Source organism: Falco naumanni, chromosome 9 (assembly GCF_017639655.2).
Source record: "Falco naumanni isolate bFalNau1 chromosome 9, bFalNau1.pat, whole genome shotgun sequence".
Classification (NCBI taxonomy): Eukaryota; Metazoa; Chordata; class Aves; order Falconiformes; family Falconidae; genus Falco; species Falco naumanni.
Window position 1 is genome coordinate 47,882,177 of NC_054062.1, and position 27,336 is coordinate 47,909,512.

The following is a 27,336-nucleotide window of genomic DNA, read 5'->3' on the forward strand; positions in this document are numbered from 1 at the left end:
ACCTTCTCAGCTGGTATGAAATGTCATCACTCTAATGACTGCACCGTCAGCAGCTCTATTGAAAATTTACATTTTCAGAACACCTGACACCCCATTCCCCCCCCCCCCAATTAGCTGTGGCTAAAATGTTTGGCATTCACTAAATTAAAAAAAGAAGTCTGCTTTGTCTTTGAAGAGATTTTTGGAAAGGTTTTTTGTTTTGTTTTCAGTTTGGAGAGCTTGTGGGTGGCAGTGATGGAACCCAGAGAAGGTGATTGTGTAAAAACTTGTGGGTTTTTTTTTTTTAAAGGGGTTTAATGAAGTACATAAAGGAGGTTTTATTTCCCAAATCTCAGATATAAATCCCACACAATTCCCTGTATTCCGCAGCATAAAAGCTCTTATTATACTATTAACTTAGAAGCATTTTTTGGTGGGGTTTTCTTCTAGTTTCTGGTAATGATTCAGGTTCTCACATCTAAAATTTTTTCATGTCAGTAACATGTCTGTCCAGGGAAGAAGTTTTAAATCCTTTTTAACAGTTTACTCTGACAGAACCCAGATTCCACTCCCTAGATATTCACTGTAGAAGAAACATTTTAAAATCATAAAAGCTATTCTTTCCCTGAAAAGGTGAAAAATTATTGGGCATCATTCAAAAAATGTGACTTTTCAGCCTGTAAAATCCTCCGCCAATCATGCAATCACATTCTTTCTGATTTAACCCTAAAACTAGGGGACCTCACTACAAACAGCTACTCTGAAACCAAAATTATTCATGGTTTTGTCATTCCTCTGAAAAGCCAAAAAGTCACCAGATGTGCAATTAACAAATCATACAGTAAGTGGCAATGAGAGTTGGGCATTTTTTCTTTTTAATTCTCAAAACCTTCAAAAGAAAAAAAACCCCCATATCTTTGCTATCAGCAGTCTCTGTGGCTGACAGATGACAATATTGCTATACTTTGTTCATTTTTTTCAGGAATGCTTGCTAGGGAGGAGGGCTCATCGTCTCTAAATAGTTCATCCCCTGCCATCAATAAAAATGTACTTGGAACGGATTCTAAAAATGTGTTAGCTGGTGACGTCTATTTTTAGAGGCAGTGGATAGAAACAAGTAAGTTTTGCGTGAAAATTTATTAAATAAAACCAAAGCAGTATCCGTGGTCATGAACAGCAGAATGTGTGAAGGCCAAATTCTCTCCAGCAAGCTTGCCAGATCAGAAATGCTCTACGGACTGACAGTTGAGTTATTAGAAATATAATCAGTCCTGCAAAGGGCTGATAAAACCTGATGAAGAAAGCCTCGCTTTCGCCCCCGAGGTGCTCAGAGAGCAGGCAAGACCTTACACAACACAGCAAAATCATTCTTAAATACAGTCAGCTGATGACAATAAAAAAGCGGCCCCTCCTTAGCTCTTCTGAGAAGAAAATCACTCTGCAAAGCTTGAGGAACAGCTATACCTAGAAGAACATACCAACAGGTGCAGGCTCAAGGTAGGAGATTTTATCAAAACACCTCTTCCAATGTAAAGGTCTCAATTAGCTCTTGCTTTCACAGTAATAAACTGCAGTCCTTGCTCTTCAGATCTCAACGTTTACACCTCCAGAATTGGCAACCTAGACGCCGTACTGAGTGTTCTCAGATATTAACGGCAATAGGGAAATTTATTCTAATTACTAACACCAATAAAGCTGCAACACTGTTTTAGCAGAATGCCTGGCAAATTTTAAAGCGTTCAGGCCACACAACTGTAAACTATTGGGATTTATTTCCCTCTGAACTTCTCAGGTTAAGACGGTCACAAGGACTAATACACCCATTTCGTTTGTTGAGACAGCAACGTGTAACACATACATAAGTGCACCAGACTGGCTTCCTTCAAGGCCCATTCCTGAAAACTTTCAGCCATACACTTTGATTATACGTGATGACAGTCCCAAGTGAAGTCACTGACACCACTTGCTTGCATAAGATCAAATAAATGCATGCTTGCATGAACACAGCCCCCACGTGAACAGGAAAAACCAAAAAACATAACTCTTGAGGGCTTATCTGCTACCTGATTTAGATTTACCAAAGCACAAAGATGTTGACTTCTATTTCAGATGTTCAGGCACTTAAAATTAACTTATTTTGCGGAATTAAGGATTCTAGAGCGATTTACCTTCAGGTTCCAGCGTGGTGTCTTCAACTACTAAATTAAATGAAGGTCGAGCCAGGGAAAGTCCAGCCATGGTGACCACCACCAGGCAGATAAGGCAACCCGAATCCCAGCCGACCATCTTTTTAGAGTAAATTCCTGGTCCATTTCCATATCTCCATGTGGACTTTAATCCCATCTGAACACCTCTAGAGAAGCATGGAGAGAAAGCAGTGCCTTCGGCCAGGGTAATACCTCCTCCCTTGGAACAACGGCTGCTGCTGTGGGGAGGAGAGAGATTTAACACTGTCAGCAAAACATCTTAAAACACAAACCAAAACAGCTTCAGAAAGCCCCAAACAGAGCCGAGGCGAGAGGGAAGGGAGGAGGAGGATGGGAAAAATAGTTTTCCAGCTTCAAGAATATGTGAAAAGTGAGTGACTTTTCATTTTCTGTTAGCAGTTTCCATCATCACCTGAGGCGTAACCAAGTCCTCCTTGTTTTTACAAAATCACTTCTCAGCACATATTTAGAGAGCTATGTTACTGACAGAAAAATATACAGTTTTTTAAAAAACGAGAGGCACACACATGTGCAGGCACATAACCTGTAATGCTACAAAATTACCACAATTAGACAAATGATATTGTTATTGTTTGAAGGTTTATGTAAGTTTGCCTTGTTTTTCATTCCTTCACCTAGGCAGTTCTGAATTTGCAAGAATTCAGTAATTTTCCACAAGAAGAACAGTTGACAAATACTCTTTAGACTTGGATATTCTGCAAAACTTTTATTTCACCTCAGGACTTCCAGCTCCACTATGGATGTACCACCTTCTGACTCAGTGCAGTGTCCTCTTAAAGCCTGAGAGTCCTGTACAGGGGAAAGGCTCCACTCTTTGCAGGGACACTGGCTAGTTACATTGCATTACAGGTAATTAAAATCGGTATCAAGTATGGTACCAATTGCAGCTTCATAGGAGACCTCCCCAGCATCAGTTTCCATTCATATACGCTAAACCGTGTGCACAAACATTTCTCTTCTCTTTCTCTCTCTCTGATGCTTATTGATATATTTTATTGGGGGGGGGGAGTCTACTTTATTCACAGTAAGACTAATTTAAATTGAGTTAACTGGTAATCCAGGCATGGGCTGATGGAAGAGAGAAGCAAAGCGGTACCAAACTAACTGGCATACCGTGCTACCACCACACTAAGATGACAGGTGAGGGTCAGAAGAGCATCCTCACAGGGTGATTTTACAGCTCAACCAGAAAATTATACCTGATTTTCCACTTCAGAAATAAAAGACGGTAAACCTCAGCAAAGGGATAAAACAAGTAACTGCAGCAGTTGTTCTTATCTGGCCAATGATTCATCTTAGATGTGATGAAATGCAACCGAAGCTTAGAGAGCACTTGAAGGGAAAAATAACATAAAACCTCTTTTTCCCTCCTGCCCTCACTCTTCAGAGAAAAAAAAAAAAAAAAAAAAAAAAAAGAGGCAGGGAGTGTAGAGATAAAGGCAAACTTCTCAAAATTCCCTATCATTTGGATGTGGTATGGTACCTCAGCATATACTACACAGAAACATGGGCAAATACTCACCCTTTACAAAGCCAACCATTAAAAAGTTTATTCAGATTTTATTAGATTTTTGCTACCTCCTACATACAAACCAAGATCGCAGTGCTACAGACAAAAATGCTGTTGAGGCATCTTTTATCATGGGTACTATATACAGTAACTACCAGAGTCGGTAGAAACAGATTTTGGATGACATAAATAAGGCACTTGGGGAAAATTATTAATACACGGTATTTCTGGTGAATCTCCAATACTTTAGGGCAAGTTTTTTTACCCCTCAGCTGGTATCAGTTCAAAGCTCTGTCCCTCCTTTAGAGAATTAAGCCTAATGTGAGCATCCCAGACCGCAAGCTAGCAACTACTATTGAATCTCCAGTGAAAACGCCACCAGACCACTGCATAAACATTTGTGAAGAGCTTGCCGAGCACTTCTTTAAATAAGCACAGAGCAGGTGTAGAGCCCAAGAGAGCTCTGTCGGTGGGATGGATGTGGATTTGGTGAGGGACCGGAGCAAGCTCTCCTGGACGCTACCACCCAGGTCAACCACCCGACCTGCTGTCTGACAGCCACAGCTCTGTAGCTCCATTTATCCAGCTATAAAGTGGGTAGAAACGCCAATTAACAGACCAGGTGCAACACTGATTTGACTTCCATAAGCCATCCTGTAAACTCCGATTCAAGGCTATGCATATAAATGCAAAATTTAATCATAATTTTGAAAAGACAAAACATACCAGAATGCTAGCAGAATTCCAGACTAACAGCATTAATTCCACTTATGGTTCAGCTGTTTCAGATTTTTCAGCTACATTCAATGCCGCTGCAAACACTTTTGTGGTTCCTATCCTCACCCTAAATCCTGAAGCACAGCACAAGGCTACATGACCACGCGTCTTCTCACCTGAAGATTTTTGCCAGCTTCTGCACCTGAACATCTGCCAGCAGAAGGAAGGGACTCTTCATCCGCAGGGCAGCAGAAAATTCAAACCCGTGGCTTGCAAAGGCGTAGCAAAGCAAAAATCAGAGCTCTGGACCCATCCATGGAGCCAAACTGCTTTTTACCACCACGACAGCGACCAGGGTTCAAGGACTGCCCTTTCCCAAAAGAAGCAGAGTCTAACGAAGATGAAATGAAACCAAATTCTTTTCATAGTTGAATCGCCACAGTTGCTGGGGGACGAGCCTCTGGAAAGACCTCCTGTGCTGGATAATTATGTACCTCTATCTCAATGTTTGGAACACAGCCCCAGCATGCTTTTTGGCCTCCACAATTCTGGCTTCCTGACTACAATACCATAATCCCTCCTGGAGTCTCAGACTCAGTGAAAGCCACACGTAGTGTTTATTTTTCCCCTTGAAAGGGAACTCTGTCTCTCTTCTCAGCCTACACTTCGGGGAGGAGTTGTCAGCCTCCCATGATTGATGGCTCTCCTTGCCACTCGCTCATCAAGTCAATTTTCACCTCCTCACATACCTGCCCAAATTTCTTTGCCAAACTGACAAGCATGGGAAAGCAGACTGGTTTGGGAGCCCAACCAAATTCCTCGGAGCTGTACTTCAGTTTAAACACACTCAGACACACAAACAAGTAGTACTTGTTCAGCAGTGGCATTAATTAAATTCAATGCTCAGTGTTCTTTTTAATCTACTTCCATTGTTGTTTATAAGATGTTTATCACTCCCCAGGGAGAGCACAATTTGTAGAGTATGTTAACCAAATCAATACATTGCTTGTTGTATAACTCTTCGGCATCTTTCTCTATTAGGCAGGGAACAGCAAAATCTGAATGAAATACGGCTCTTCCCTCCACAAAGAGATCTCGAGTGCCCTAAAAGCCCAGTAGCTTCATCAGAAAAATCCAGGTACGCGAAGCTTTAAAGCTAACAGCTTTATATACACATGCACATAAACACACAGAAATATATATGCATCTCTAAATATATATACACACACTCGTATATCTGACAAGACTCTTCATCCCAGTTCAATCTCCAAGCAAATCTGAGCATCACAGCTATTAAACATTAATTCTGGCGGACTAATGGGAACCGGCTGGCAGCTTCAGTACTTTTTCATTGTTTGAACTTCTTTCATTTGCTTTCCAGGACTATCCTATTTTTCTCAAGTCTTTTGCCACCAAGAGATGGGGGGGTGGGGGGGTGAGTGTTGGAAATCTGCATTTTAATTGACATTCCAGAGAGAGAGAGAGAGAGAAGTCCAGAGGCTGCTGATTGCTGTCTATTCAGCCCAAACAGGCTTTTCAGATGAAAATGAGTAAAGGCTAGTGGAAGATTTACAGGGATTTGGTACAAAGGAGACAATGAAGTTCTAAATGTTGATAGCGTTTCACACCAAACGCATAATGGGTCCCTGTTTGAAGGGGCCGTTTTGCATTTAAATATATATTTCGTGGAGGGTTTCTCCTCCCCCCCGTGCCGGACCGGGCAGTTGCGGGCGGGCGGCCGCGCTCCCCGGGCACGGCGGGGCAGCACCGCCCGCTCCTCGGAGCTCCGGGCGGCCCCGGTCTCCCCCCGCCGGCGGCACCGGGTCGGGGGCTGCTCCCGCGGGGCCGAGCCTCCCCTTCTCACCGCGCTGCCCGTCCCGCTGTCTCCGCTGCGCGCCGTCCCCTCGGACAGCCGTGCGCCCTGCGGAGCGGGGACCGGCTGGGACCGCTGCTCGGGCGCCCCCCGCTCCCCGCTGACAGCAGGACCGAGCCGCCCCCCCGGCCGCAGCCGCCGCCCGGCCCCGCGTCCCGCACCGGCAGAGCCCGCCCCGCACCAGGTGCGAGACCCCGCGGCAGCGGACTCCCCGGCAGCCCGCAGCCGCCCGGCTCCCGCGGGGCCGCGCACCTTCGCCCGCCGCCCCCCGCCCTGCCCGGTGCCGGCTTACCTGCAGCGAGAGCCTGGGCGGGAAGGGCCCGCTCGCCCCGCAACAGGCGGGCTGAGGCGCGGCGGCTCCCCGCGACGGGGAGGAAACTCCTGGGCGGCCGCGGTCACTCGGCGGGCGGCCGCGGCGGGGCCGGCTGGCAAACCCGCAGCGGCGCAGCGGGGCGCATCCCCCGCGGGACGCGGCTGGGGGAGGCAGCGGGTGGCGAGGCGAGGCAGGAGCCGGCCCGGCGTCCCGTCCCGTCCCCTGGCTGGGCTGCAGCGGCTACCGCCTCAGAGGGGCGAGCCCGCCGTGCCCGGCGCCAGCAGCCTCCTCCCCCGCGCGGGCATCGCCGAGCAGAGCGCCGCGGGCCCCGCTCCGCTCCATCCAGCCGCCCGCCCCGAGCCGCCGCAGCTTTGTCAGCCGACAGCCCCCCTCGGGTGGGTGGTGGTTTTGTGTTGGTTTTTTTTTTTTTTGGTTGGGTTTTGGGGGGGGTTGGTTAGGGTTTTTTTGCCTCCCCCCTTCCCCTCTCCCGGCGCACTCCGCCGGCTCCCTTCCTCCCTCCCCTGGTCACTCCCCCCGCTGCAACCCGAGCCGTTTCCTGGACGGCGCTGCGCGGCTCTGCCAATCGCGGCGGCGGCGGCGCGGAGCCCCTTCCCCCGCCCGGCCCGGCCCGGCCCGGCCCGCCGCCCTGCGCTGCGCTCAGCCTCCGCGCAGCCGCCACCCCGGCCGGGGCACGGGGAGCAGCCGTTCAGCGGGGAGCGATGCTCAAGAGGAGGCGGGATGGGGGGAGCGGCCAGCCCGCCCGGCCTCGGGGCAGCGCATCCCGCAGCCAGAGCAGGGCTGGAGCGGGGGGATGCCGCACTGCTGCGCTTGGGTTGCTCCGCCAGAAGTTTTCCAGCGGGTGAGGAAGCAAAGCTGGGGAGCGCGGAGCGTCCCGGCTTGGTGCCTCCCTGGGCCTGGGTGATGCAGGGCAACACCGAAAGCTTCCCACCGAAACGGTACCAGCTCGACAGCTTTCCCCAAAAACCTCTCCAGAAGGTTTTTTTGGGTGCTCAAGCCACGGCTGGCCGGGGCCGGTTCCAGAGGGAGCTGGTGATGGGTTAACACCCCCTCAAAAAATCACCCTCAGTTTAGGAGCCTCTGAGTGCAAAGCCTGGTGCCAACTGCCCTGTGACTTTGCCTGGCAGTGCACCTCTAACCGGGGGGTGTGGGGTGCCCCAGCAGGGAAGGTTGTCAAATAGTTACCAGACATCATCTGCTGGACACACTGATTTACAACTGCATCATATTGGTATTCACAATTCAGTATAACTTAAGCTGACACTTGCTTAATAAAACATTTGCTTTAGATACCATTAACTAAAAGACTGCTAAATACAGAGTCTGTGTAGTGCTGGCTTTGTAGAATCAGCTTGACAACAAAATCAATAAGTGCTGGTTGCCTCAAATTAAATCACTGCTGATCAATTTAATGTTACTTTATTTACGCATAGCCCTACTGTACATTTTATATGTTGTGTGCAATATCGATCAAGGGGATTTTCAAGGACTATAGTCACAGAGCATAGCGTCACTCACTATTTGCATACTTCCAGCCACTGAAAACTTGAAAACAAGTTTTCTGTAGAATCCATACTTACCTCCCAGAAAGTACTTTCCCACCATCGCCAGCAGTAATTCGGGCTTTATGAGGGATGGCAGACAAATTTGTAATTGATTTGAAGCGTAGGTTTCATTTCTACCCCACCCCACCCCCATTCCTAAAGCAACGGACATCTGAATGTTCTAATTGAGAAGCTGAGATGTCACAGTCAAGATCCAATTTTCCCAGCTCCGGGCATGTCCATCGCCCATTGAAAACATTGTTAATGCATTCTCACATAAATTATTGTCCAGCACAGGAAGCTGCAATACCTTTCCCCATTCATCGATATCTTTGCATACTCTGAAAGAAAAGGAAGCATTCCACTAAAAATGACAAATCAGAACACCTATTTCCAATGTCTGGAAGCACTTGTCAGAATTTATTCTTTTTCAGGATGAAAAGATAGCAGTCTATCAATAGCATCCTTTCCTCTTAAATGAGCCACATTCTCCTAAAGTGGCCCACAACAGCCCCACTCCTCAATCTGAGAAAAGCAGAAGCATGTTTGGAATTAAAGGGGGGGGGGGGGGGGGCGGGGGATCAATTCTGTCATCATATTTAGGCTTCAAGAGATCTCAGTGGGCCCAGGGAGCCTTTCATAGCAGTTAGGCTGCTGAATGAGAGCATAATCTCTTTACAGTTTTTTTCCTCCTCCTCTCAAAGTGGCTGGGATCTTTTCTGTGAGCCCTCCTGCACGTGAATGGTGTGGCTAATAAGCCTATTAATGAGGTTCCACAGCAGAGTGTGAATAGGTAAATAAGCCCCAATCTGTTGAGGTTCAGGAGCAAGGGCAGTAAAGCCATCATGAACTAAAGGTGACAGTTTGAACTGAAATAGGAACAACAGCTCCAGGTTTCAAGCGAAAGAATAGACAGACAAGGCACACATTCAGGCTCCTTCTACCCCCTACCGAGTCCTATTTTCTTTCCCATTCTTCCTCCTTTATAAAATGTCTTGAGTAGTCACCCATTTTTTCAAAAGCTCTTGAGACGTCCTTTTTCATCCTGGCAATGATACATCAATAGGGAGGAAGGAAAACGAGGACACCAATGCTCCTTTGCACCGCAAGTTTCAAAAGCAGGAACAGCGCTGTCCCCCCTCGCATATGGAAGCCGGGGAGGAGAAAGAAAGTTAAATTGAATCTTTCAGCCCTGCCAGCCCTTTGTCACTGCTGTCAGCTGGACCCTGGTCCCCCCCTGCACGCAGGCAGGGGTACAGTTAATGTTCAACAGGGGCACGGGACAAGCAAGGGGCTCCGGCTGCAGGGACGGCACAGCTGGGCTCAGCTGGATCTCCACTCGGCGGCGAGGAGATGGATTCATTCCCACCCAGCATCGCTTTTGCCTGGCAGGGAAAGGTGAAGACGTGCCTGACTGCAGGCTACCGCTGCTGGGCAGGTGCAAGAGCCCAGCTCAAGGGCTTTTAGGAATGAAGGTAGAAGGTTAAGCAGAAGCCGAAGAGCTTGTGCCTATGGAGAGATGAGGCGAGGGAAGCAACCAGTGCCCTCGAGTAATGTGAGAAAAGTCACCTTAGGAAAAAAACATAACATGGAGCTTCTGAGCACTCCTCAGTTCTAATCCTTACAGAGCCTCTGACATTTCTTTCAAGTGCTGGAGATATTAGTGTAGTCAGAGCTCCAGGGAAAGCGGCTCCTCCATCGGAGCCCAGCAAGGAACAAGCCCCAGCTCCTGCCACATTGCACACAGATGGCAAGGGAGACCGCGGGTACCCAAGGGAAGCAAATTCTCTGGTACTGGTCTATTCTCCAGGTGTGGGACCTGCTAACGTGTCACATTTCTATCTGATGAAAATAGGAATATACTACAGAGAAATAAAAGAAAAAGACAACCCACACATTAAAGTATTCGATATCTGTTGGGAGAAACCCTTTAGATCCTAATTCAGCCATGTAACATTGCTGAGAGTTTAGCTTCTCCATGGCAGACAATGGGAAGCAACATTTCTTCTCTGTTATTCAATCTGCCCTGTCCAAAAATTTTTCTTGACCATGCTGGATACAATTATATACTTATCCAAGATATATTTTTTTTTAAAAAAATGTTCTTCTAAAACTAAGCGCCTAAACCCAAAGTCTGGCAGCTAAAGTATTTACCTGGTTTCCAAAGTATTTATGGCTCTCTTTCCTGGCAGCTTTCAACTGTTTTTTAGGGTGCTAAAGCAGCAAATCATAGGAACCCACTTCTGCAAATCTTTTTCTTTTCAAAGATAGGCTAATTTGTTCTGTATATCTGTCAGTGTCTTAGGGGAAAGTCCCTTCATATTCATATAAACGCAAACCCTCTCTAACATAAAAACTGCTACTGAAAGACTTCCATCACGAGTCCTCACCATGTATTACTTCAAGATGCTGCTAAACTGAAAAACTGAGGTAAGAATTTTTTTATTTTAATGCCAGTAGATGCAATAGTTATCCATAAAAGTGTGAAGCAGATGGGCTACCAAGTACTTCCACAGTGAAATGTATATGGGAAGGGGGGGCTGCAGTTCCCAGGCTGTAAAGGGATAGTTTTACTGGGTGTTTATCCACAAAAAAACCTCATTTTGGTTAAGCTACAGAAAGCGGCAAATTAATTGCTTTTGCCTATCGATTTTTGATCTCCTTCTGCATTATGCACAGCAGAATCTTCTGAGAGATACTTTTTCAGGCAGTAAGGCCAAGCAGTTGGAAAAAAAGAGACTATTTTCACTGCTATTGCGTCAAATGTCTTGTAATGGCATTTGAGTATCAACACTCCCTCCAGATTGTTATGCCTTGTAGCCATGTAACCTTTCTGGTACTCCTCTTATTTTGTATGTCTTAAGGAAAATATTAAAAAAAAAAGTATTTGTTGTTATTATTACACTGTTGCAAGATATATTTAAACAGGAAATGTGGTGTGTTATGGGTAGGGTATTACACTAGGATACTGGACATTTGATGCTTTCTGCCCTTCTACATCGGTTTTCCTACACAGTCCTGGGAAAGGCACTTAATTTGTCTGTGTCCAAGCTCTCCAGCTATGAAATGAGAATAATAGACGCTTCCTGTCTCCCACCCTTTATCCAGTTCATCTATTTAGATGGTAAGCTCCTCATCTCTGACCGTGTTTTTATGCATGGCTTAGAACAATAGGATACTGATCTCAGCTGGAACCTCCAGGCACTTCCATAATGCAAATATTGAATACTAAATAATCAAAATAAAAGAAAATCCTCAATTTATTATGTATTCTCTCATAAAGAATTTGTCACACGCTGTCCTGGTAGAGCACCTCTGACTCTTGAGGAATAGCATCTTTTTTACAAGAGTGGAAAGCAGCCTCCATTGGAGAACTTTTTACAGTGAGCTCCCTTAAAGCAGGCCTCAGAGAACCCATGTGAATAAACTCCTTTTCAGCACCGAGCCGGGCACAGCAAGACAGAGCCAGACTTATAAAAATGAGAAGACAAAGGCTGCAAAGACAATTTGTCTTTCTGTTACAGATCTTGGATATATTTTGCTTGTTGGCCCAGGCATTTCTTATTTCTATTTCCAGTTGATCAATACACGCTGGTTTATTTTACTGAAGCTCTGTTGTCTAACTAGACCAACTGGTGGTTGTGGCAGCTTCCTCTGCCATGTTACATCAGATCAGATTCTTCTCTGGTGACACCACAGGGTTCAGCAAGCGTGCTCTTACTTTCAGGCACAACCTCAGACCAGAAGGTGTGAGGTCGGGCTCACACCAAGGCTCGTGTTACAGTTTGAACCCTGGAAGGGGCAGAAAACTATATGGCAGCGATCCCCTATGTAGGCACTCTGTTCTTTCTGTGCAGGTCCCGTGACCCAGCCATCCCATACCACCGAATCCCAGCAGACCCCTTCTGCTTCCCACATCCTTCACTGCAGTGCCAAGCTCCGTGTTTCCAGTTCACTTTCAGAGGCCCAGCTGCAGGCACGAACAGGCACAGCCACTCTGTAGCAGCTGAAAAAAACAAAAGTAATTTTTTCACTTTTCACCACCCTGGGTGATAAAGTACTAAATGCCTACAATTATTTCCCTGCCTCATTCTTCTCATCCCCCAAACATCTTTAAGTCAGGATTCCCCAAGCGGTTCATATCCTTTCTTCTCTCCCCATCCTTTGCACATCATTTCTCTTCTCTATCTTCTACCCTAGTTTTCACAGGAATTCACTGCTTGTCTCTCTCTGTGAAAGCCATGTCTTTTATCAGCTCCTGTCCCCACTGTAAGATGACCTCCTCCTCCACTTTGCCAGGTGATTAAGGTACCCACAATTTCACTTGAGAAACTGGATTGCCTTGGAGAGAAGCCAGTGACCTGCCCAAGAAAGCCTCCATGTAAACGGAGATGCATCAAGGTTTAACAACACTCGTTTGTTAACTCTGTAACCACGTTCACAACCCGCAGTCCAAAAAAATGGGTTGAAAAGGTAATGGTCAGGCAGGTAAAGCCCAAACACAAATAGGAATTTGCTATTTGATACAGGCACCTGGAGCTCCTTAAACAAGAATCATAGGTTTTACCATAGAAAGGTTTCCCAAGTCACCACACAGACCCAAACTGTCCTCTTTCCCTGCTCACGCAGACCCAGAAACACACTTTTCTCCTTTGTTCTTTTGTGCTTCAAAGGCAGGGTTACAGGGAAGCTCAGTTTGCATGAAATCTAGACTTGCATTACTGAATATTCATGCGCATACAATGACTATTCATATATGTATGAATAAACAGCAATATTTCAGGGCTTGAGGAGAAGGCCTGCTTTTGATTTAGACGGCCAAGTCAAGGTCCTAAAGATCCTTTCCATCTCTTAAAGGACAGCAAAGGTCATATCAGTGACTGCTGGACAAGAAAAACCCAGTAACAATCACGCAGCTCTTCTGATGCCAACTGAGCAGAGAAACAGATACTGTTGGAGACTCCCAGGGCTGCTGATCGCAATGGATCAGGAAATGTTTTACATTGTGGATACAAGTAAGGAGGCCAGAAACTTGATTACAGGGGAGACTTAGTTAAATATTCACTGGGATTCATTATGTGAAAACCACTAGAAAGGAACATGTTTCTACAGGAGGGTAGGGCTGTTTTATTCTTGCTTCTGTTGTAAAATGCTACTGATGGCTGCGTACACCAGCTACCGTCCTCTAGTGGGAGGAATACAGCTGCTCTGTGTGGATGTGCAGAAACGCTTTTGCCCGTTGTTAATGTTGGTTAGAGGTAGTGCTCCTTTAATTTCCCAAGGAGAGCCTGATGGAGCCAACAGGACTTGATTATCTGACCACTTTGCATTTGATGAGCAGGTAACATGAGCGTTTTGGGCAAGAGGAATGTTATAAACAAGGTTTATAAGGTCTTAGAGCTGTTGCTCGTTCAGTCTGAAATAATCACGAGTGCAGAGTGAGAGCAAGCTGCACAAAAGCTTGGAGACTGAGAAAACCACAGGGTGCTCTCAGTCAAGCCCTGCCACGAAAAGGTGGTGCCTCAGCCCCAGATCACACATCCCAGCCAGCATGGATTTGACCAGATGCCGGTGAAGCTGGCACACTGCTTATCCCACCTTGCAGCACACGTTTTCCCCTCGGCTGTGAAGTGTTGAGTGAGCACCGAGTGCCCAGGGACCTTGCGTGGTGCTGCCTTCCAGCTGGCTCTGCACAACAAGCAGTGCTTCCTGGCCCCGGCCCTCAGCTGTTTGGGAAGATCAGGTCCTAAGAGTATAAACACAGGGGGGGAAAGAAAAAAAACCAAAACATCCCAGCGGATCCCCCACGATGCTTCCTGTGAGGAAGCGGTGTGTGCAGGGGTGGCCTGCCATGCTGTCCCCTGTCCTGCACAGCGCTCCTCACCCTGGGCACTGGCAGGCAGCCCAGGCTCCTGGTGAGGGACCTGCAGGACCCTGTCCCACGGGTGGCCCCCATGGGTGGCTCGCAGTGGATGGCCTCTCACAAGCCATCCCCTCTCCCCACCTCCCCGGGCTGGATGGGACCCAAAATGTTGCGTGTCCTTTGAAAAGAGCTGTAATGATGATCAGTGACAGATGATAAACCTCCCAAAATAAGCTTTTTAAACGGGGCTCCAATTTTTGCTGGCATATTCAGCCTCATTGCATGCAAATAAGAGCAATTCAGCAATTAATCTGAAAGCATCAGGTTTTATTTTCACCACAGAGGTTGAGAAAAGTGTACTAAGGAGTCAGGAACTGCAGAAACATTGAGCCCTCACTTACAGAAAGCGTTAGCACTAAGAGCTTTTTGCGGCATGCAAAGGGTGAAATACCACACTGGCCAGTGAGGTAGCTCTACGTTAAAAACATACAAGGCCATTTCTCCTCCATACATTTAATTCCCTGAAGCCTTACATTCAGTAATCACCTTTCTGAGGGTTAAAAAAAAAAAGGAATCGGCAGTCCCACCCTGCTCAGCGTGTAGGAACAGGCTCCCAGTTAAATTCTGGAATACAGAGAAGCTGAAACACTTTAAACAGAAACTACTGTGGTCTCCAGCGTACAACCAAGAGGGAGTGGGGGAAAAGTAAGGGGTGAAAAATGGAGCTAAAAGCAAAGGGATTGCATTTGTGATTGTGTTCAACAGGATAAACATCATTTACAGATAAGAAATAACGCCCTGTTTAACCCTGTCTTCACAAACAACCAAGCAGCAGTAACTACAAGCAATCGGTCCCCTCCGATGCCACAGTGGGGCCCAGGGGTCAGTGGGGTCTCCTGGAATGAGGAGAGGCAGAACGGATGAAAGGGAAAAGAAGCTGAAGGAGGGAAGGAAGACACTCATATGGTGCTCCCACTAAAACTGTCATGAAGCCAGGGCATGATATGGAAATACAAGGCTTCTCTGCACATACCCTGGCCTGCCTCAGATCCCCAGGCTTCTGCTGGTTTGGGGGTGAGGAGCAGCCCGGGAACATTTTCCAAAGGGATGTGAAAAGTGAAGTTAACCCCCACCTTCCTCAGGAAATGATTTGCAAAAGATCCAGAAGGAAAATTGTGCTGTGATTCTCTGGTTAGAGATATCCAGTTGCTTTTTCCTTCAGGAAAATCTGTCTGGTCCTTGGATATAACACATGCAGGGTTTAGTACCGAGGCTTCCTTTTCTTGGATGCCAAGAAGATCACCAAACGGGCCCAGGAGAAAATTCCTCCTCATGCCTTACATCCAAAAATCTGACAAATCTGTCACCCATTTGGAGCTCATCTCTTAATAGAGAGAATAGCGGGAGAAGGAAATTAACTTCACCAGAGGAAAAAAAATTCTTCCAAAATCCTTGTGTCCATGTTAGAATGATAGAATAGTTCGAGTTGGAAGGGACCTTTAAAGGCCATGTAATCCAACCCCCATGCAATGAACCAGGACATCTTCAACTAGATCAGGTTGCTCAGAGCCTCATCCAACCTGGCCTTGAGCACTGCCAGGGATGGGGCGTCTACCACCGCTCTGCTCCGGGCAGCCCGTGCCAGCGCCTACGCTGCCCTCATCATAAAATTTTCATCCTTATATCTAGTCTGAATCTACCCTCTTCTTATTTTAGATACCCTTTGTCCTATTGCTACAGGCCCTACTAAAAAGTCTGTCCCCCTCTTTCTTCTAAGCCCCGTTTAAGTATTGAAAGGCCGACATAAAGCCCCCCGGAGCCATCTCTTCTCCAGGCCCAGCAACCCACCTGTGCGGGCCCTGCCCGTGGGGCACAGCCGCCCCCGGCAGCCGCGGGCTGGGGCAGGGGCTGGGAGCTGCCCGGCGGGAAAGGGGCTGGGGGGCTGGGCAGCAGCAGCTGGGCATGAGCCCCCCGTGTGCCCAGGGGGCCGAGAAGGCCAGCAGCACCCTGGCTGGTAGCCGAAGCAGCGTGGCCAGCAGGGCCAGGGCAGCGCCCGTCCCCCTGCGCTGGGCACTGGCCAGGCCGCCCCTCGAAGCCGGGCTCAGCTCTGGGCCCCTCACTCCCAGACAGACCCTGAGGGGCCGCAGCGTGTCCAGAGCCGGGCAGGGGGCTGGGGAGGGGGCTGGGGCACAGGGCTGGTGGGCAGCGGCTGGGGGAGCTGGGGGGGCTCAGCCTGCAGAAAAGGGGGCTCGGGGGGCCCTGATCGCTCTCAGCTCCCTGGCAGGGGCTGTGGGCAGGGGGGGTCGGTCTCTGCTCCCAGGGAACCAGCCACAGGACAAGAGGGAACGGCCTCGAGTTGCGCCAGGGGAGGGTTGGGTTGGGTGCCAGGGAAAGTTCTTCTTCACCAAAAGGGTGGGCAAGCCCTGGCACAGGCTGCCCAGGGAGCTGGTGGGGTCACCAGCCCTGGAGGTGTCTAAAAGGTGTGTAGGTGTGGCAGTTAGGGACATGGTTTAGCAGTAGACTCTGCAGTATTGGATTAACGGTTGGACTTGATGATCTTACAGGTCTTTTCCGACCTAAATGACTTTACAGTCCTAACTCACAGCCCTTCCTCACAGGAGAGGGGCTCCAGCCCCCTGACCACCTCCGTGGCCTCCTCTGGGCTCGCTCCAACAGGTCCGTGTCCTTCTCATGCTGGGGGCCCCAGAGCTGGTCGCAGCGCTGCAGGGGGGTCTCACGGGAGCGGAGCAGAGGGGCAGAATCCCCTCCCCCGCCCTGCTGGCCACGCTGCTGGGGATGCAGCCCAGGGCACGGGGGGCTCTCTGGGCTGCGAGCACACATTGCCAGCTCACGTCCAGGTTTTCATCTACTTCTCAGCTTGAGGCACAGAGCTCCAGCTCCAGGAGCTGGTAAGCCCAACAGTGTGATACTTGCTGGAGAGGAGGCAGCAGCCTCCAGGCGATGCAGACCTCCAGCTCCCGGGGAGGCTGTGCTGCCTCTCCTTGGTGGGTCGGGTGGTCTCCTGGGGTGGGAGTTGAATTGCACCAAAAGAGCAGCAAGAAGAAGCAGTTCACAGCTGTTTGCATGATACATATCTTGTGAATAAATAAACCTCATCTCCAGCGCTGCCGCTCTCTAAACATCTATAGAGACTCACATTCACTCAAAACATTCAGAAAATAAACAGAAAGAGTACTGCTCAACAGAACCCTCCTCTAGCCAAACCCAGCACTGCAAAAGTGCCACCTCTCAGCAGGGTCCAGCCTCATCAGCCCCCAAGATTTCTCTTCTCAAGGAATGCTCTGTCTCCTTTTTCAGAGGCAGAGATACCTCAGAGCCGTAGGTTAGAGGTTCTAAAACCTGATATACATTTTTCCACATATACCAGGAGGCAGAAGGAGGTAAAGAATAGTTAAATACAGCATAATTTAAAATTAGCTCAAAATGCCACAAGCTGCAATTCAGATGGATTACAAGATAACCTCAGTAGTTTCAAGAATGTAACAGGAACAGCCTTAAATCAACGTAAATACTTGCTCAGCCATTTTCATCACAGGATTATTGTCAGACTTTTTTTTTCTTCTGTCCTGTGGCAGTAAAACTATTTTCCAGCTTTTTTAGGGAAGGCATTAACGGTTACCAGGAAGGGAGATGAGAACAGCAATGGATGTGGGACCCTCAGGGTAGGGGCAGGGGAGCGGGGAACACCCTCTGGAGAGCTAGAACAGAGCTGGGCAGGGAAGGGTTGATGCTGGTGGGTGCAGCTGGGGGGTTACGGTGCTCTGAAATGCCAGGCTTTGCCAGAGTCTGGGGAGCCAGCCAGGTGCCTCCTTGCCAGCCCTGCTTTGTTTCTACCCGCTCGGTTGTACCAAAAGGCAGCTATGACCTTTTTCAGTGTTTCTTGAAGCTTTTTTGGGTTTGAAGCTCTCACGGACCACACCCACAAGACACTGTGATGTGTCCCACGCTACATTCCCGCTCACACTTAACAGGCCCTCAGGCCAAGTGACAGCCTCAGGATGCACAGCTTTATTCTGGGGCAAATTCTGGACAATTCTTGATAATCAGAAAAAAAAACCCAGAGAGGCACCTGTGGCCTCTGGGATAAATTTCTACTTTACGGTCACCTGCAAGCTGGCTGGGAGACACACCCTGGTTTGCTGGAGTACAGATAAGCTTCCAAGGACTTCAAAGGGATTGCTGAACCAGACTGCAATGAATTTCTGCAGAAATGTAATGCACAGCATGTGTCTGAGGGGATGGAGAAGAGCCGGAGTGGTTTAGATTAGATAACACTATTTGGCTTTTGAGGGGCTTGAGGAAGTGAAGGACACGTAATTGTCTTTTAAAGCGTAATCTGTGGCTTCAATTCACCCACACTGCAGAGGGGCTTGCAGATAAGCAGTAGAAATTATTTCCGTGTGAGGGCTGGGTACCACTTTCATACAACTGATCTCCCTGAGATCAGAATATCATTGTGATAGGGTAAGGCTCAGTTACACACACGTGGTTGTGTCTGCTCCTATCAATTTATTATTGAGTGGACCCTATTGCTAAGGAGCACCACAGGGCCACTACTTTACTCTTATGGTATCACAGTTAACACCAACAGCACCAACGCACAGGTGGCTGGTGTGTGACAAGCTCTCAGTCACAGGGGAACCCACATCCCAAAAGGGTCCCACCTGGTGCCCCAGTTGATGATCATCCTTCACACATCAGCACTTCTCACTGGTTAAAACATGGATATTTTACTACCTGCTGGACTAAAACCTGAAACAGGAAATCCTGAAATAGAAGAGCATCAGGACAAAGAAATATTTGTAAGCTAATTACACTTTTTGTTAATGTTAATGCGTACAGAAAAAAGCTTAATCTGGAATCCTTTTTACAAAAAGGCAAAAATGTCTGGACCTGACTTGGGGTCTAGTGCCAGCTTCATTGCTATGTGTCCTGGGGACACTATAAATTCATTTGAGAAGGGGCAGGCGCTTACCCAGTATTTGCATATATCCAGCATGCCAGACCCTCTACATCTTACAATAACATCAAAAATAAAGGTATAAGCAGCTAGTGGGCAATACCATCTACTTTGTCCATGATGAGGGTTCCTGGCCATTGCACGTGTGCCTTATTTTTTGGAAGTTTACTGGTGGTCTTTATTCATTGTTTGGTTTCAGTTCTGCTCTATGAAGGAGTACAAATATACAGGCTTTTACATATTTGTCAGGAGATTACAGTATGCTCTCTTTTTTTTTTTTTGTTAAGAGATGTTTTTTCTTTCTGTTTGAAGCCAGTAAAAAATTTCAAGAGTTAAAATCAGAATTAGTTTCTTCTTCTGATAAAGTATACCCAAATAGCCAGCATTTATTCAGTTTCTCCTTAAGTGAATATTCCCTGTTTGATATCAAAATTTGTTTTCCTTGAAGAAATGTGCCAGATCACGCCAACAACTTGAAAAATCACTGTGAATTTGTCAGCAGAAACATTTGCTCTAGAGTAAGTATGAGCTTGAAGAGCAGAGCCAGAGTCAAGGCTAGGACACTGAAGAATAACTGTTTGTTCCATTAAATAATTTATTGGCCAAATAGCATGAAGCTTTTTAAAAAGCAACGTGTGTCTCAGTCCAATAAAGAAACATCTGCCCAGCAAAAATTACCTACACGTAGCTCTCAATTGTACGCTTTGAAATTCCTTGTGTAAATCTCACTCACTTGCCCGTCTAGGGGTTATTCTTCCCAACTTGGTACATAGTCTCTGGGTGAGCTACAACTTTAAAATGCCACCCTGCACATCTCTGCTGATGAAAGCCATGAAGGCAGAAGAACATAAGAACTTTCCCAGCTGCTAGGTCACAACCCAGCAGAGCTGTTCAGGTCCACGCCTCATTGCCAGTAAAGAGAACTTCTATAAGGAAAAATTCTTCTCTCTGTTTATTTTCAACACAGGGAGATAAACATATGCAGTTTTCCCAAAAAAAACCTCTTCAGTAAAGTGTTCTTTGGCCTTCAAAAATGAAAATCCTTGTCAGTAAATATATTTTTTCCCAGAGTGTGCCATTTTTTAAACGAAAGCATGACTTTTCCTGTTAGTTTCAATAGCTACTGGGCAACAACCTTAAAAAAGTAATTCAAATTTGTGAAGATACATTATACACAGCGAAGAATAATTTAGCATTGACAAAAGGATGGATCCTGGCTTTAGCATGATAACAAATCAAAGAATCTTTTTCCAGTATTTTATCCCTTGGGCATTACCTACTTTTCACAAGACCTTCACACGAAGTAAATTGGTGATTCAGGTCTCCTCTAGCCCTGCTCTGTTCGCAGTAAAATAACAAGTTAAAATAACTAGCCACATATATTAGAATGATTTCCTAAAGCACAAGAGAGGGAGTCCGACTGATGTAGTTGTGGGGACACAGTCTGAGGGCAAATCAAACCAGCTGACTGATTAAATCTAAATGTAAAATCTGGGAAATACTGGAATAGCTACACTGATTTCCCCAAAAAATACTTTTTTGTTTACCTGTTAATTCCAGAGTATTAAGAAAAGACTCATTATGCACATACAACACAAGTTTGGCACTCCCTGTATATACTCATTCACCGCTATTATTAGCAACAGAGAAAAGTCAAGTAGACCTCATATACAGGCCTTTCTTCTCCTTTTTCTTTGGGGTTCTTGTATAGAAACAGCTGAAATAAGTGCAAGCATTCACCTAGGTCATCATTACCAGATTAATTTAGTAGATCTATACAATGCTGAAAGAGTATGTAGGGTACTTTTGGGCTGTGGAGGTTGCCTCCGCGGGATTGTATCAAACAAAGGTCCTCTTCTTACTTGCCTTTTTTCCTCCTCATCATCAAAAACCTGTTACTAACTGTTCAGCACAGCTGTGGTAACAGCCTTGTTCACTCCTGCCAGCCAAGTATTTCCAGTAGTGTAGTAAACATTTCCATGCCCATACTCGTCCCAGCTCATCTGCAGGGGATCATGGATTCAGGGGCCATTTGGGCAGGTAGCAGTGCTTTGGCTGCCTCTGCATTGCAGCTACAGCTCCTCTACAAGGGACCGGGAGGAGAAGGAGCAGTCCTGCTCTGGCCAGGGAGGTCTACACCCTTCCAAATACAGGGGCTTTTGTAAAACTCCCCCCTGTGCAGCAGTATATGAAGGAAAGAGCAGAAAAATATGCTTAATAGCTCAAAGTCACTACCATCACTTTATTTTGCATTCCTTAAATATCTAAGCACATGGATTGTTTTTGCAGGAAAACGAGTAGAAAGAGGGCTGCTGTACTGTGCAGTTCATTACTTGGCCTGGGGTATTTCCTGGTGAATTATCCCTTAGCGCTGGCATTCTAGCAAGCAGGCAGTGACCCATTCCCTAAGACAAGCAGAAAGATCAGGAAGTCCTACAAAGGTGATCCAGTTCCTTTTGGGTCAAGCACATCAGTGAGAAATTTTGGGAGGAATAGATTAAAAAAAGAAATCACAGAAGAAACAATGCAGAAAATGTGATTTGTTCTCACTTTCCCCCCATTTCTTCATGCAGGGGAGGTTGAGTTAAGATTCAAAACGTGAGGGTAAGCAATGCTTTAATATACCGTTCAAAACATTTTATTTCACCCAAGTGGAGACTTGCAGGGTCTGAACTCTTGCATTGCCTGGGTCATATACTTGCTCCCAGTACCTCCAGCATCAAGACCATAACTTCTGGTTGAACCAGATTGTTCAGAAAAAAATAACCCCATCTTAATTTAAGTTTTCAAAGAGAGAATTCGTCATGTCCCTAGGCAAATTGTTTCAGATATTAAATTCTCCAGTGGCCAAGAATGCACACCTTATTACTGGTCTGAATTCTTAGCTTCAGTTTTCAGCCGCAGAACCTCATTATAACTTTGCTTCATTAAAGAGCCCTTTTCCCACACCAGTATCCTTGCACTAATGGTTTGTCCTTGCACAAAAGTATGGGGTGACGTACACGCTGTCGGAGAGAGTCCACACAGAATAGCAAGTAAACTCAGTGTAAATTTACTATACAGGAATTTCCTGAGTAACCTAAATTAACATTGGTTATCCAATCTTTTATTTAGACCGATTTAACATATGAAAGAAAATAAAGCATGGTTGGTGTGGCAGGAGCATACACCAGCTATGGTGTATGACCAGCAGCAGGGACAGCACATCCCAGCTTTGCTGGTGGCTCCAGGCAGGAAAGAGCCTTTGGAGAGATACGTCACTCCTGCTCCCCCATTTGCCTCCCCAGTCCCCACACTCCAGTGAGGGCACCATCCCAGAGCCAGACACAGCCCTGGCCACCCCCACGCCCAAGCATACACTCCACACAGGGCAAACAAGCTCATGGGGGGCTTGTTCCCACCACCAAGTACTCCTTGTACAGTCCTTGTTCTTAGAGGTCATCCCTGTACGCTGCGATACCATCCATCTCCCCCTGCAAAGCCCGTGGTTACACAACCATAGCACTGCTGTGACAATTTTCTTTTTCAATTAAATAGCCCAGTAGGCTAGAGATGATTCGCAGCTAATGGGATACGGAAGCAGACACACAACCGTGCCAACAGCACTTCTTGGGGTGAAGTTGTGTCACAGCATCCTGGCTCCTGGTGACATGCTCAGACCATCACAACTCACGTTGTGAGCATGGGCACCTCTCTGAGAGCTCGCCCATCCCACCTCCCATCTTACGATAGACCACGCTGTGTCACACACCATTATACTGCAATATTAAGGCAAAACCAAAGCAGCACAGCCTAACATACACAGGGCTGTGGCTGGTGGTGTCACTACAAGCCCAAAGCGCAAAAAGCCGTAGCCACGCAGAGTCACAAATCAGCAGAAAAATGTGCTGCAAGTAGGTTGTTTCTGTGACTGTCTGCACTCCACAGCACAGGGAATGTTTATTGTGTTTGGCACAGAAAACCTGAAAATAAACAATACAGTACCTGATCGTTATTTTCCATTCAACTTCTGAAGGCTAAAGCAAGGAGAGGCGAAGGGGGAGCCGTTCCAATAGGTGTGTCTCGGTGGCTCTGGCATGTTGCAGCTTGACAGTTCTCCCCGTTGCGTGGGCAGCTCATGCAAAGAGGCTGACATCCACCCCGAGCGATAGCACAGCGCAGAGTTCACTCTCTGCCTGCCTTACGGCACGCTGCGCAGGGTGAACCAAGGACCAGCCCAGCCATAGTACCGACAGCACCGCACTCACTCCTTCAGGTCGTGATTCATTGACACCTGAGAGCTGTTCACTTTGCTGGGCGAAGGAGGACAGAGGTGAAAAAGTAAACACTTTGGGTGTAGCAAGGTCTCTGGTTTTCTGCATGGGAACAGGCAATGAGCCTGGAGGCGATGATTTCTGTGGTCAGTGGTGGTTTGCAGCCATTGGGGTGCCCAGAGTGTGGTGCGATGGAAGTCCTCAGAGGGAAGCTCTGCTCCGAAGCAGGGAAAGCTCCTCTGGGCAGATGCTGCATTTTCAAGCTGCACTGGTAACAAGCAGCTGTTTGATGACATATTGAGTCTATACCTTCATGGACAACAGGTCTGTGTTTTAATCAAAGTAACAAGGGACTGAAGGGCTCTTGGTGATAAACAGCTCATTACCTATGATTCTTATAAACCAAACATTTTTGTCAAAGAGGCGTTTTATTTTCAGACTCAAGTTTTCATTATTAAGGTGTGTTTTGGCACGGAGACACCTCCAGCTTCAAGAGTTCTGCATTTTCTGATCATTTTTATTTTAAAAAGATGCACTTCTTGGCCCTGCACTACAGAGCGAGACTGTTCTTTGCATGTCAAAGGGTGGAAGAGGCCTTACAGCAAATTTTAGCCACCTCACAAGACTATAAAATGCAGTAGCATTGCTGAGCTTACCTTACCTAAGTCATCTCCCCATTCACTCCCTCCTTCACCCGTTCCCAGACTGCCTTCAGGGTTTTTTTAGGTGTAGCCACTGAAGTCAACAGTTATTTTTCCCATTTCATAGAGTCATTTCAGTTGGAAAAGACCTTTTAAGATCATTAACCCAGAACTTCCAAGTCCATCACTAAACTGTCCCTAAGCACCACATCGATGTGTTTTTCAAACACCTCCAGGGACAGTGACTCCACCACCTCCCTGGGCAGCCTGTGCCAGTACTTGACCACCCTTTTGGTGAAGAAATTTTTCCTACCATTCAACTCCCCTGGCACAACTTGAGGCTCTTTCCTCTTGTCCTGTTGCTTGTTACCTGGGAGTAGAGACCGACCCCCTACCTGTCTACAACCTACTATAGAATCATAGAATCACCTAGGTTGGAAAAGACCTTAAAGATTATCAAGTCCAACTGTTAATAGTAAATTTCTATATTAAAAGAGTACTCATTGTGGAAATTATGACTTTTTAGGGTTTCTTTACATTCTTACAGTATTTTGTATGGCAAAATAATTGAAACAAATCAAACCCTTGGCCATTTAAGTTTGGTGACCACCATTACTACCTTTCAGCAGGCTGTTTGGAAACTAGCCGAGTACAAGGGCATGAGGCAGGAGGGACAGAGAAGCATGCCAGAGCAGAGCTTCTCTCGCCCCGGTGAACAGCCAGCAGTCTCATCCCAGGTCATGGGGGGCTTATCTTGGCTTTTGGGAAGAACAGCATTTCTGCCCAGCATTTCTGGCGAAACTACTACTAGAGAGGCAAAAGGGAAACTCTTAGGGAAGCTGGAGGCATCATCTGAAATGGGGGCTGTCAGTGTGAAGGGAGTCAAAGGGGAGAGCTCCCAGAAGCTTGGTCTTGGGGCTGAATATATTAGATATTTTCATTACTGTCATTTCCAGTGCCAAGAAGAGCATGTTGATGGATTTTGCTGATTGCATAAGACTGGGAAGGACTGTCAAATAGAGAAAGATGGGAATGCCCATTCTGGGAGAAGGGGATCAGAACAGAGCAGAATAAAAAAAAGCAGACTGAATTTATTTGTACAATGAATAGAGTTGTGCTGCTCAGGATTAACAGTGGTAATTTATGCCAAGTTTACCAGCTTGCAGTGAAAAGAAAACATAGATGACATGGAAGTCAGCAAGTTTATAGCTGTTGAGAGAGATTCTGAAATATCTTTCTAGATGATAACGAGGGAAAATTCTTATGCAACCTTAGGCTGCAGCTAAATACGCAGAGGATTACATGAGATGGTTGTCTGCAAGAACCAATAAGAAGGTTTAGCATCTCTAGCAGAGGCTTGAACTTTGAATTGCAGCTGTTCATATCTGTTCCACAAATCAGTGGGTGCTTTCTCTTCTAATTAAACCCTTTTTATGATGATTATCTCTTTTTTTATTTTTTTTTTTTTTTTAGGGTCACCACTACAGTCAAGCTGCACACCTTAGGTCCATTTCTTTGCAAAATATTTATTCAGAAGTGTTCAAAGTGGACCTCGCTCCAGACTGCAACATCTTCTTCGCTGACAGCAGAGATCTTCCTCACCCTCAACAGCTGACTGAACAGACTTTTCTCTACAAATAAATCATTTGGGAAGATGCTAGCCTTTGTGTATATGAAACACTATTACATTAAACACATCACACACTTCAGAGGGAAAAGGCAAGGTACATCATGTCACTAGCTTTTGAAGTTTCTGCAATATGGCTAGATGAAAGTAAAAGCCACCCATAACAAGATGGTGTGATACTGAGCAGACCAAAGGACAAACACTAAGAGTAAAGCTGGAGTGAGAGCAAAGACAGAAATATGCTTTAGTACACACTCACTTCTAAGCAAGCTGTTACGCTCAGTACATGAAGGCTCTATTTCTCCTCTAAGTGGTGAGATGTTTCCAGCAAAACCTGGGTTAGAAATAGAGATATTTGCAGTGCTTTTATTACCATTATAGTTCATCCAAGATGATGTGTCTGGTTTGAAAGTCGCAAAAAACATATTCTTGTTAAAAATGCTGCCAAAAAGCTAAATGAAAACAGCCTGCTGCTGAATCCTGTGTTTGCAGCATTACCAGTGGGTTTTTTCAAGGGTGTTTATATAGACTGAGTTTCATTTAACAAGGCAAAAGCCGGAGCTCTCACATACTCCATTATTTCTCTGCAGGTCCTTCTCACCAGGGTTAAGTCTTTACACTACTTCCAAGCAAAGCAGCCAAGAAAAAGAAGAAACAAATGCTACTACTACTGAGCACAGAGGCCTCCTTTGCAAGAAATGTGATTTACGGAATGAAGTTCCTGGCATGTCTGCCGCAGGCTGTCACAACGTGTGCCTAAAATCCAAGGCTGAAATATGATCCCCGTTCCTTCCAAGGCGCATTGTGGCTTCTAGCAAGTTCTTCTGAAAGCGCAAGCAACCCTTTTCTTGGGAGCTGTGCTCCTTCTGCGTGTTGCCATGCCTTTATCGGTCTTTGCCTGTCCGAGAGGTGTTCAGGAGTGAGGACCCTCCTAATTTCCTCCAAAGCTGTTGTTAGCGACCCTGCTTTCTTGAAAGTTCTGGAAACTTGTTTATATACTTTGGAGAACTGATGCACTTGGTGAGACACTGAGAAAAACCAGTTCCAATACCCAGGATGAGGTTTTGTGTCCATCCTGTCTTTAGCTCTCTGCTGCCCACGCTTGTACGCCAGACACCTGACTGCTGACCACCATGGAGACCTTTTCCCATAATTTCACAAAATGACAAGCAGACAAGGGCAGCTTGAGTGCTTTCTGGCCTTTGCTGGCCCTGAACTGTTTACGTAGAAGTTTTCACCCCCTTTCTGCAGTCCTTTAGGCATTTCTTTTCCTCAACGTGAAGGCAACTGCCTTTTCAGCATTAAGCTTTCCCCGAACTGCATTTCAAACCCAGGACATATTTTACCTCTAGTTAAAATCCCTCCTTATTTTGTTGCCATCTTTAAAACCAGTGAGATGGCAGCATTTGTACACCACCATGGTCATGAGACCCCATCTTTGTAAGACCCCTTTTTGCCAGCCTCTCCCCCGGCTGCAAGGTGACCTAACCCTTGCCCACGGGTCTCACATCACCAGCTGGCTGATCCCATGGGAGACACCCCCAAGGATCTCCAGGTGGGGAACTACCAGAAAGCAATGGTCATGAGCTCCTGATGGACTTCATCAGTGAGGACTGCAAACACACAAACAACCTCTTGCCTACGATTTTGGATAAAATCCAGTGTATCAGTTATACAAAGCAGAAGTGTTGCTAACGTATATTATCTGCGTGATGAACAGATATTTTCTAAGAGTAGGAGCTAACGAACTCACAAAGTTTTCCACAAAACAAGAAGACAGACATAACTG

General features: G+C 46.6%; 1 protein-coding gene across 12 annotated transcripts in view; it reads right to left on the minus strand.

Annotated features, from left to right (window-relative positions):
- The window catches only part of FGFR2 (fibroblast growth factor receptor 2), an 87,866-nt gene extending 80,827 nt beyond the window's left edge, over window positions 1-7,039 (minus strand). For 2 of the 12 annotated variants that reach the window (XM_040605881.1, XM_040605879.1), the window contains exons 1-2: window positions 4,611-4,814; window positions 2,148-2,404 (exon numbers count right to left, since the gene is read on the minus strand). In XM_040605881.1, the coding sequence (XP_040461815.1) occupies window positions 2,148-2,404; window positions 4,611-4,672 (319 nt within the window). In that variant the 5' untranslated portion in view covers window positions 4,673-4,814. Of the gene's footprint in view, window positions 1-2,147; window positions 2,405-4,610; window positions 4,818-6,599 lie in introns of those variants that run through there. The other 10 variants (XM_040605882.1, XM_040605880.1, XM_040605878.1 and 7 more) reach the window with 9 other exon arrangements.
- Between the last annotated feature and the right edge of the window lie 20,297 nt (window positions 7,040-27,336).